General features: G+C 37.7%; 1 protein-coding gene across 2 annotated transcripts in view; it reads right to left on the bottom strand.

The window, feature by feature from the left end:
• The window catches only part of LOC110677665, a 116,979-nt gene that overhangs the window by 55,785 nt on the left and 49,011 nt on the right, over nucleotides 1-12,183 (bottom strand). Inside the window, exon 1 of one of the 2 annotated variants that reach the window (XM_021848642.1) lies at nucleotides 3,857-5,782. The exons of the other annotated variant lie outside the window; for it this stretch is intronic. Coding sequence (XP_021704334.1) covers nucleotides 3,857-3,947 — 91 coding nt within the window. The 5' untranslated portion in view covers nucleotides 3,948-5,782. Of the gene's footprint in view, nucleotides 1-3,856; nucleotides 5,783-12,183 lie in introns of those variants that run through there. 2 annotated transcript variants of the gene reach the window in all.

Here is a 12,183-nt window from a genome sequence, read left to right as displayed (position 1 = left end):
ATGAAGTTGAAATTACCAAATAATTTTCACAAGCATTTGTTGAATTTGAATAAAAAAATTTTTTTTTTAAATTTTGATGATAGCTGATGATTGAATGATGGATTCTTAAGCGATAAAGAATAAAGATATAGGTAATATAATAAATAGATTTTGATTGCATTAACAACATAACTTGGATGTTTCCTATCAGTAACTTCTGTTATTACTGTCAAAAAATCTTCGTTTTAAACCATTTTCCGTGTGAGTGAAGTATATTTACTAATTGCTCTGAATATCTCAAAAGTATCAAATAAAACCTACAACTCATCAGAACACTATTTAGAAAACCTAGAGTAAAAAATATCAAAGCCATATGCAGCTAAGATTCCGCTGTCACGAAACGTCAAATGCAGCCCGTCGTTTTTCTGGCTGAAAAAGTGAAAAGTATTGTATTCGAAATAAATTGTTATTGAAAATCTCATTCAGAGCGGAGCATTTTTTGCAAAGATGCTGACAAATCTAAGCACAAGACGTTTGATGGCATGAAATTTCACTCAACAAGCTATTTATGATTCGGTGTGATGGAAACGCAAAAAAAAAGAATGGTGAGACGTTCATATGAGTGTTTGAACTCATCTCAAACTCATCAATCACAGAAAAAGAAGACCGTTTTCGTGAGTCTCGTCTCAGTTGTACACTAAGTGTTCATGTTATTTTTACTGAAAAAATACGAAAAAAGGCAGCTATTATTGAAACACTGAAGTTAAGTGATTTAACAAATTTCTAAGTTGAAATCTATTTTTTATGTGGGCCTTCATTTTTCTTTCAGTGTACGTGTGTGTGTGCGGTGCTTCCAATGGTTGGGTCACAAAACGTCGAAAGGACAAAACATCGAAGGAACAAAACGTCGAAAAAAGAGGAAGAAAACGAACATTTCTTCGAAGAATATTGCTTTTCTGAAAGAATAAATTATTCACTATATGCCAGACGTTTCTCAAAGTGTATTTAATTGAACACGATTAGAAAAAAAGGCATCTAGAAAACGTTTTTGAAAATTGACAACCTTCGACGTTTTGTCCCTTTCGACGTTTTGTCCCTAAACCGCTTCCGTTGTCATAGATTCTAAAAACACTATAAGTAACTTCTGGCACACAGTGAATTATTTATTCTTTCGGAAAAGAATCGTTCTTCGAAGATAGGTCCCTTCAACGTTTTGGCATTCGACGTTTTGTCCCTAAACCGCTTCCGGTTGGGTGACAAATCGTCGAAAGACAAATCGATTCTATTCGACGATTTGTCTTTCGACGTTTTGGAATCTATGACAAAAGGTTGAAAGACAAAAGGTCGAAAGGACAGATGGTCAAAAGACAAAAGGTCGAAAGGACAGAAGGTCGAAGAACAAAAAAGAAGGGACAAAAGGTCGAATATCTTTTTTCAAAGAAGGAAAAATTTCCCACCATGCAAATTATTTTCGACATTTTGTCCATTCGACCTTTTGTCTTTCGACCTTTTGTCCTTTCGACCTTTTGTCTTTCGACCTTTTGTCCATAAGCCGTGTTTTTGATCGATGCGAAAAAAGGTATCTAGAATTTTGAAAATTTATCACTTTCGACGTTTTGGGATTCGAAGTTTTGCCATTCAACGTTTTGTCTTTCGACATTTTGTCCCTAAACCGCTTTCGGTTGGGTGATAAAACGTCTAGAGACAAAACGTCGAAAAGAAATAAATTGAAGAAAATGGAATATCTTGGAAGAATGATTCTCTTCTGAAGGAATAAATAAAACATTATGTGCCAAATGTTATTGATCGATCCCGGTGTGAAAAAAGAAGTCTGACAAACAATGTTGAAAATATGCCGCTTTCGACATTTTCTGCTTTTGATGTTGTCCTTTTCGACCTTTTGGGATTCGGCGTTTTGGCATTCGACGTTTTGTCTTTCGACATTTTGTCCCTAAGCTGCTTCCAATACTCATGAAAGAGCATTGGTTATAGCAGAACCACGATCAAATTTATTTTCTAGTAAAGCTTACATCTGACAATAGGGTCCTAAAGCCCTGTCCCAATTTTAGTGCCAAACGCTTAAGTTTAGGTCAAAAACACATGTTTACTCAATTAATTTTTAATGTTTTTCATTTGTTTAAGCTCAAAAAACATTTTTTATGTTTCTTTTAGATTTTGGTTTTAACTCAAATTTTGGGTGTATTTTGTTTTCCGTGTCTCTTCCGAAATGTCAGATAGGAACAACCCCAGTGTTAAAACTAAACCCCTGTGGTGTTTTTGACGATAAAGCGAACGTCAAACATGATCAAAAGTGTCAAGGTTCATTTATAGACCCAATTTTTAAATTAAAGTTTAGATATGATATAGCCATTATTTGAGCGGGAAAAAATGCTGGAGTTGTTGCAGTAACATGCTATTTCGTGTTGTTAAATAAAAACAGGATTTCATTAAACAACCCAATTTTCAGATAAAAAAAAGCACTCGGCTTAACGAATGTCGAACACCGTACAAATGTTTGTCGCTGCATAAACCTGATGAAATTTATTGCTGTTTTCCTGTTTATTTAGTCCTAGCCAAATAGTGGCACATTGGCAATGCATGTGAGGTAGAACTACCGGTCTTGGTCATAAGGCCAATTATAGCCAAAGTGTGTCAAAATATGTATAAAAATATGAAATATTTGAAAAATAGTCTTAGCCAATGTCTTTAAGCTCATCATACAGCCCCTCTTAGTAGACTAACTTAATCAACACCAATTAAATTGAAAACGAGAACAATTTTTTTTTCGATTTTGACTTTTCGACAACTATATTGAACTTATCCCTGAATTGATTAAGAACTTTTCATGGATAGCGAGTAATTAGAAATAATATTTGACATCGTTCAACACATCATTTTGAATGAATCCAAAAAATAAATAAAGAAACAAATCATTTTCTTCAAAATTCTCTCCTATGTCATTAATAGGGATAACCAGCTTTAACATTTTTATCGGGTCAAGGAAGTCGCAAAATGAATGACTTGCACCCGGAAAATTCGCCAAAGTAGTAGCAAAAATACATATTATTTAAAAAAAATCTAGATTTTATCCAACATTTTAGAACCCACTCTCAGAAGACTGATAGGCCAATTTAGGAACCGAAAATAACAATATGGGTTGTATTGAGATTTTCAATGCAAAAATAAGATATTTACCTACTTGTTTTTTCATAAATAATATAGATTGAAAGCTTTCATTTGGCATATTTGCAGTTACCCAACATGCTTGCCATAATTTTTTGCTTTGGCTGACCAAAACCGGTGTTTCTACCACACTGTTAGCTTAAAAGCTGTGGAAAGTTTCAGAAAATTTGTAGATTGAGAACAGCGACACCAGTGGGAACACAAAGTCATTAAATTTTACTTTCCAAACGTAATGCTGCCGCCGAATGTAAATGGGCCCACAAATCTCCTTTCCCAAGTGGAACGTTTTCCCCCTTTCTCAGCCATAATTGCTGAAACGAAAATATCGATAATCTATAGAAACGATTCTCACGCTACCCCTCAGTTACCATAGTAACCAACACAAAGCCTACTGTGCTGGACGTACGAAGCTCTCAAAACAAGTGTTGCTCCCCCCACCCTTTCTATTCGCCTCCCACGGCCTAGAATTACGATTCAGCGAACCTTGTTGACATAAATACTAGCCGCACGCTCTCTACTACAACCGAGTGTGACGATAAAATCGTTCGGCGGTCGTCGGCCGGCCCGGCACATCTACACCCGCTATTTTATTTCGAAAGTTTTGTTTTTATTTTTTTGCACCTCGTTACGACAACCAACCGCACCGACCGACCCCATTCCATTACGTCAGCGTGACGAGACCGAAGAGACTTACCCTTTTCTCGCGTCCGAATCCGAACGAACAGAACGTAACCAAACACGGCAACGGCAACGACGGCCGCCAAAAACAGCATCTCCAGGGACATTTCGCTAGTGGGGGGGTTTCCTCGAATATGGGACTCAATGAACTATCGATCCGAGTGCCAACACTTTTCACATTTGAGAAAACAGTATTTCACCACTTGAAGTGCACTTTCACACAGGCCTTTCGCACCACTCGGTCGTTTCTTCTTGCGGTTAGCTAAGCCACTGCAGTCCACCGAGAGATGATGCTCTTTTTCGATTATATCACCACCGCACTTCACAGGCCGTATCTATTTTTCCGTATCTTCTTTCCCGCAACTGTGAAGAGCTTTTGTTAGGATTCACACACTGTCGTCCACTGGCGGCGTGCTGGTAGCTTATTGTTAGCTATTGTATCGGTCGAGAGAAATTCAGCTTTGTTGTGGACGTCGACACACTTTCACGCGCGCTCGGTTTCACTTTCTTTCGGGAACTCTCCAAGTGTCCCCCCGAAATCGAAGTCGCGCTCTCGACGGTAGACACAGAACGGGAGCTCACACGAGTTGAACGTAGCTCACGACCACGTGGTACTCCGTTCTGTATTCTTCTGTGCTTTTGAACTAACTAAAGAGATTCTCAGTGGTAAAACTCTCGATATGATGTTGCTGCTGTACTGAAGAACGTTTTGATGATTGTGATTCTTTATCTTTCGTTTTCCGTTTGTACCTCTGCGTTTTTGTGTATCTTTTGTTCTCTCAGGACCACTCTCCTGCACATCGATCGGTCGCTTCTCGGAGATGCAAAGCAGAAGAGAGAAGATGTGCAACTACAAAACGGGAATGATGATCTGTTAGGTGGATATCCCCCGTGAAATTTCATTCACTAAACATGCAATCAAGCTTGATTCGTGGTCTGCTCTGATTCGGTAGGTCCAGGCAAAAGAGAGTCTGCGCAGTTCCAGCCTTCTTTCTGTATCTTCTTCACACTCAGCATCGGTTCCCAAGTCCGTGTGGATAATTTAGCGCTTCCTTTGTTCGTTAAATGATTTGCAATGATGATGCTTAAATTTATTTTGTAGGATACTAGTTTGTCGACAGGTTTTGGCTAATCTATTCCTCGGTATTCGCTCTGATCCCAAGTCAATGTTTGCCATCGCTTCCTGAGCCAAAATTGTGAACTCAGTACAACTGTTTCGACGAGTGTTGGCTAAGCGTCGCGGAAATGATTCCACTTTCTCCTTTCATGTGCCCACACCACTCTGAATTGAATCCAAATGCAAATGTCGTGAATTTACTGCATCCACAGATTGCAGCGGACACTACAGCAGCTATACAACCGCGCCAAGCGTAATTTTAACTCGGTTTCAAATCCGCTCACTCTCTATCTTCTAGTTTCGTGCACCGTTCACCACCGCGTATAAAAATCGATTGATTATTTTTTCTTCCACTTTTCCTCATCACTCGTTACGAACAGCACTCAGAAGGCGGAAAATCTATATTTAACTGCATCCACTCTTCATTGGCTCGATGCTTGAGCAGTTTTTCGACCTTTCTCCAGGCTGAGCACTCTTTATCCTCATGCAGAAGCTCCGTGACAAAATGGAAACCGAACTCAGCAAGCCATGCGGTCTTCCGTCTAGCTGGAAATTAGATACCGCTTGCTTCAATTGCCGCAACTTCCTCTCGCGGCTCAACGAGCAAGCCGCAAAACCGAAAAAAGAATCTAAATCGCACTTAACCGTAAAGGCGGAAGAAATATACCGCAAAAATGAGAAGTAAAAAACCGCGCGCTTCTGGTATTAAAACGAGTGGGTGTGACGACCGACTGCGGTAGTAGAAGGGGTAAAATTAATAACATTAAAGTATAGCAGGCACTTCTGCCTTCGACGAACGCTGCTGACAGACTGAGCACATGCATTGCGCAAAACAACGTCCATATACATGCTCCGTCGAGTCTCTCTCGGGAGTCGAACCTGCTCGCGCGCGTGTGGAACCCTACAAATGCAAACCTTTTCTTGCCAATAACGGTACCGAAAGTCTGCCTGAGAGCGGCGCTCTTCACGACGAGTCGGGAGAGAATGAGAGATGCGTGCAGCATAAATTGAGTGTTGCTCACAAAAAAGTGCATCAAACGCGTGATTTGCGAGCGCAACCACATGGTCGGCGTATAAGCGCGGTGAAGCCCATGGTGGATCACACGCGCGCGACAGCGAGCTAGCTTTACTACCCACACACACCTCTACAATATTAATTGTTACGTCGATGGCCGGAGGACCGCTGCTCGTCGGCGGCAAATGTTGAGGTAGGCTGGGATAACCTGAAGCTGCACTATTTCTTGCGAAGTGGGTTTATACCGCTCAGAGTCTTTGTATGCAGGTGAGAACAGTATTCCAGACTATAAATAGAGTGGACACAACAGGTAAGGATATTATCGAAGATGTCTCAACATCGAATATCGAATGGGAAATCTAAACATTTTGGAAACCCGAATGATGCATTTTATCAACTAGAGCCGGTTATGTGGATACTGGATTAGGACGGTATGGTCGATGGGATTAGTATAGAGGAAGTTATATTGTGACACATTTTTCATTATCAAATGTTAATGAGTCCAATACAACCGTCAAATCCTTCATTTTTTTCAAAAAAAAAAAAAAAAACTCACGAGGAATAGCCTTTTGTAATTCTTCCACGAAATTACCTTCAAGCATTCAACCATCTGCTTTTAAGAGACTTCTCGAGTGCATTTTCCAAAATTTTCTTTACCAGTTTTTACTGAGATCCTCCTGGAATTCTCACGGTATATTATTCCCGGGATTAGTAGTTATTATACAACAGATTTTTTCCTGAAGTTTCTGTAGCCTTACCACTAAATTTCTCGAAGAATCTCAAATTGCTTGAAAATCTTTTGAATAATTCCACCAGAGAATGCTTTTGGAATTATTTATACAGTATTTTACATTCCTCCATGAAGGTCCTTTACGTACTTATTACACATAAATTCCAATTATTAGTCAAAAATATCATCTGAACACTGGGTAAATGTTTGTTCAGGATTTCTCAAACAAATAGTACAAGAAATTCTAGGAGTCTCTTCCAAAAATTGTCTTCAAGATCACCAAACAGGGATCCTTCCCAAAAAAAATTTCAATTAGTGCACTAATAGTTTTTACAGTCTTGTCTTTAAGATTCTTTCTAAAGTTACCCTTCAGATTCATTCAACAAATCTTTCAGAAAATCTTTTTGAAATTGTCCAAGAATTGCTTGAAAAAATAACAAAAATGATCCAGAACTTTCTGCAAAGGAGCAGATTCTTTAAGGCTATTCTTAGAATTCCTCCTACTAGAGTGATGTGCTAGTATCCATCGTATTAAGCATTGATCAGTGAGAACTGAAATTTTCCCAGTATTGCAGTGAATGATGCAACTTGAAGAAACTTGTATCATAAAGTGGTGTGGCTGGCGTCGATCGCTAAGCATTTCTCGCAAATCGTGTTAGTCCATGTGATTTTGGATGACGGGGTTGGTGGTCTGATGGCTACCGCTTCTGCTTCATATGCAGAAGGTCATGGGTTCAATCCCAGGCCCGTCCCTTTCCTCGTACTTTGTAGTTGTATATCTCTCACTTGCTTCTATCTTCCATTCTAAATATATCACACTCAAAACTATTCGTTCATAGCAAAAACGCTAGAACCAGAGACGGACAAGAAACCGTTTCCCTAACGCTTCCTACTTCCACGCGCACGCTTTTCTTACGCCTGATATATAGGCAGTCTGCTAACCACAAAAGCAAACCTTTCTGCCATGCCTTTCCCCCAATCCATACACTCCCGCATGAACTGACGTGGATGCAGTGGAATATACGGTCTACGTGGGAGTCAGTTCAATGCATCATCAATTCCTCCCCCTTCCCCTCATTGGTCTGCATTCTGACGTGGCAGGTGCCATTGTTGCCTAAAAATAGAAGATCACCAGCACTTATACACTGAGGATGCCTGTTCGTCCCAAGCAGTCATTCGGTTGGTTCCTTGTGTAAAGTGCAGCTGATCTGGCGATACTGGAGTGCATCCACGGGCGGCCAATCAAGCTCAAGCTCAAGCTCAAGCTCAATCGTGTTAGTCCATGTGATTTTGGTGAAAAAGGGCAAAGTGGATAATTGAACTGAAGTTATTTAACGAAATACAGTAATTTTATTGCAAGTGTTCAAACCATGACAGTTTCACAAAAATACACTTGGAAAATGAATCTATGTTGCAGGTAAGTTGGAATATCCGCCGTAGTAGAACATTTTAAGTTTGATACGACGCTTACGACGAAGTAGAACGAAACCCTATTCAACAAGATTTTCAGGCAATTCGATTTTTTTTTATGTTTTGAAAATTGTACCATAAATAAGATCTGAAATCTATCCTCTCTTCATATTTTGCTGAAAAACTACTGTACTCGAAAAAAATGTACCATTTTTATCAACGTGTAACTTTTTGGTCCGCGGGTAAAAAATGATGAAAATCTGGGTATAGCTAGATTGGAGTGTATTGTTTGTTTACATGATGATAATTGAGATAAGATGGATCGGAAGACAACTGGGAGTCAGCCATACAACTGTCTCTTGGGTGGTAAAATCTTTTAAGGAGTCCCAGACGATCGAGTGGTGAGCTGAAAGTGGAAGAAAATCGAAAACAGCTGACCCTGTGAAGGCCCGGAAGGTGTTGGATTATTCCAAGCGTTTTAGTTTTAACACTGGGATTGTTCCTATCTGACATTTCGGAAGGGACACGGAAACAAAATAAACCCAAAATTTGACTTTAAGTCAAGGGTTGGGACAAAATATAAAAAAAAATAAACATAAGAAATGTTTTTTTGGATAAAAACAAACAAAAAACATGAAAACATGGAGTAAACATGTGCTTTTGGCCTGAACATAAGCGTTTTTCACAAAAAAATGGGACAGGGTTTTAGGACCCTATTGACCAGAAATTCGTCCGGTGGAAAGATTTTGGGCTACAATGAAGGCACAAGTTCGAAAATCCAAGGTGTTTAAAAACGAGCTGGAATTGAAGAAAACATGGATGAAAGTGGCCAAAAAGTTTAGCTCCAACATTGCACAAAATGTAATGAGAATTCTTAAGAGAAAGGTGCGGGCCTCCAGCGAAGGAAAAGACATTGAATAAAGTAATTATGCTGAAACATAATCTATATGTATTAGTTCATTCCCTGAAAGTTTCAAGAAAATCCGACTTAAAATAATTTGTTGATCCAAAAATTCGACTTAAAATATTTTTTTTTAAGTTTATAACGATTTTTTTACATATTATTTTACGAATTACTTCGAACAAAAGTTTTGGAACAACATCTCAACATTTTTCTAGTTAATTTGTGTTTAATTGAGTTTGGGAAAAATACTGAATCTTGTCGGAAAATTCTAGAATTACCGTAAAAACTATGAATTTTTTGGACGAAACTCCTGACGATGTACCTCACTCAAAAGCTTAGCTGTTTTTTAGGATTAACTACATAAATTATTGGCCTTTTTTCTTAGTAGTTATAATGGACAATGATTTACGATTAAAAGGAAGGAATTTTCAAAAGAGGTATTTATATCAAACATATTATAAAATGATTTGTATGAACTCCGAAGTATCAAGGTACTATGGTGAATTAATTGATGTAGAAACCATTTGTCTCAAACAAACCAACTTTTTCGGACGGGATATTTTTAACTATTATTTGTGGTAGAACTGTGGAAATTCAACGTGAAACTATTGGAGGTATTTTTTTAAGAACATTACCAAAGATGTCTTATGGTAAAATTCGTAACAAGAAATTTTACTAAACTTGAATCTCGTAGGAAATTTGTGCATTACTTTTAAAATTTGTTGAAGAATTCTCAATGGCTTTTAAGAAATCAGGAACTATTGTTATGAGAATCCTGCATTTATAAGTCTAACTTTTTGAAATATGAACAGATTTTTTGTACGAAGTTCCTCAAGAAAGCGTCAAGCGAAGGATAAAATGAACAACGGAGCAACGAAAAATAAGCGATTATTTATAGTATTTGCTTTAGAGGCCTATTTCTTTCTAAATAATAAAACAAACAAATTTTTCAAAAAGTTCCATCAGTATCATCTTTAGAAATTATCCTTGAATTCGAATAGATTTCATTATTGACTTCTGGACTCTCAAGAAGTCTGTCAGAAAGCCTCTACGAATTTCGCCCTGGAATGGCACAAGAATTCGATTCCAGGATATGGATTCTGCTAATAATTGTTAAAGTTATTTAAAAAGAAAACAGTTTTAAGGGAAATTCTTCCAAACTTTTCTTAATGAATTTTTTAATAAATCCTTTCCCCCTTCCCAGTCATTTGGCACCATTTTCTTCTACCGCTATGTTTATTTTGGAAGCAAAAGTATTCCTACAGTTTTCAACAAATTGTCTCTGAAAATTCGAAGGCTAGAGACATTCGAAAAATTACTTTTCCTGGATAATTTCTGCAAAATCCGGGATTTTGAGTAGAATTTAAAAAAAACAGGAAAATTTCTGACGCAATTTGTAACATATTAAAAAAATCTGAAGGCGTTTTGAAGAACTTCGCGATAGAAGTTGTAATCAAATTTTTGGTAAAACTTTTTGAAAGAACTCACAGAAATTCAGCGAAATATCTCAGTATTAAATTTGACAGAATCAATCAATTATTTCGGAATCACTTTGTGGATAAAAAGTGGACATGGGAGGAATTGCTATCCTCCAGGAGAAATTTACGTTCATTTGACTAATTTCCAAGAGATTTGTAGCAAAAGCTTTGAAGCCACCCATCGATATTCCTTGAGAATTTTGATTGGTCTAAAATTATTCAAGGTATAAAGAAGAATAGCTTCACAAATTTTGTTACAGGTCTGTTGGAAATTAGTCTTATAATTTTTGAAACTTGTTGAGAATATATGTTTTCTTGGTGAAATGTTAAACCAATAAGTTTATTCATGCGAAATTACTTTGAAAAAATTGAAGCAGCGTCAAAGAAAGAATTTACTGCTGGAATCAAAACATATGATCGGTTTTGTTGGACTTCTACAGGTCAGGTTAAATTTATGCCATCTACTAGAAAACAAAATTCAAGAAGCACCTCATGAGTGTAAACCTATACAAAACAAACATGGCAGACTCGCGAACAGGCTTGGTGTGAGTAAGTTTGCACCCGCTTGCTCGGAAGAACATACCAAAAAAGTTCGTGAACATTTCCTAACGAGTAACCGAGCCAGGTGTGATATGTTATGATTTTGACAGACAAATACGATCGATTTCATCAATCAAATCGACAGCATACTACCAGTTAGTAGTCAAATACCCTTGAAACTCAGAAATTTTGGACAGGAAATAGCTTTTTTACCTAAAGCGCAATTGACTCTGAACAGCTCCGAACACGTTCATGAATAACTCCAGCTTCGTTTGCTCGCGAGTACGACAGATGCGAGTAAATCAGCTTTTTGATGCTCGCGATCATTTTGTTTTGTTTTTGTTCCGATTCATCAGAACTGTTCGCCACTTTCTATCAGTACCGGACACCTCGAACATGGCATCCTCCAAAAACATGGGAAATCATAATGCAGCGAATATACTGCCTTATACTAACACATTTAAAACAGTAATGTTTGCATGATTCAGAAAATACGAATTCTTGGAATCGAATTTCTTGGATAGTAATGTTTTTTAGTACCGCTGTATTTTTTGCTACGTCCATGGTGTAGAAAAATTTCACTTATCGCACAAAACAGGTTTGCAGTTGGAATATTTTCCTGACAAATGAAAAAATGCGAATGTTATTCTAATTTTAAAACTGGATATATGTTCTGCAGTAGCTTTCAGCTATCTTCCAATCAAAATGCTTTCCTCCAAATCAACGACGACGACGAAATTTACTTAATTTTTTTTTTATTTTTGTTTTCTATCTTTATTAACGAGATTTTTAACCCTGGGATAGTTCATCTCGAGATCAACGGCTTTATTTTCCTTCCGAAGGAAGTCGTCACTGAAATTTTCAGTGACTATCTCGAGGATGGGCATCGATCCCAAGTCATCGGCGTGAGAGGCTTGTGATGTAACCACTACACCAGGTCCCCCATTCAATTCATTGTTTGGATTCCTACACGGACATTTGCCCACTCACTAACTATTAAGTGTAACAAAATTGTTTCGTTTAAAAAAAATTTGAAGGCTATTTTACTGGTCTTGCACTTTTAAACATAGAAAAAGCATTCGACAGTCTTTGGCATGGAAGATTGATGGAAAAATCGAAACATTTAAACATTTTAACATCGTTAAAATA

Source organism: Aedes aegypti, chromosome 1 (assembly GCF_002204515.2).
Source record: "Aedes aegypti strain LVP_AGWG chromosome 1, AaegL5.0 Primary Assembly, whole genome shotgun sequence".
Classification (NCBI taxonomy): Eukaryota; Metazoa; Arthropoda; class Insecta; order Diptera; family Culicidae; genus Aedes; species Aedes aegypti.
Note: the sequence above shows the minus strand (reverse complement) of the source record. Positions and strands in the feature narration are given on the sequence as shown.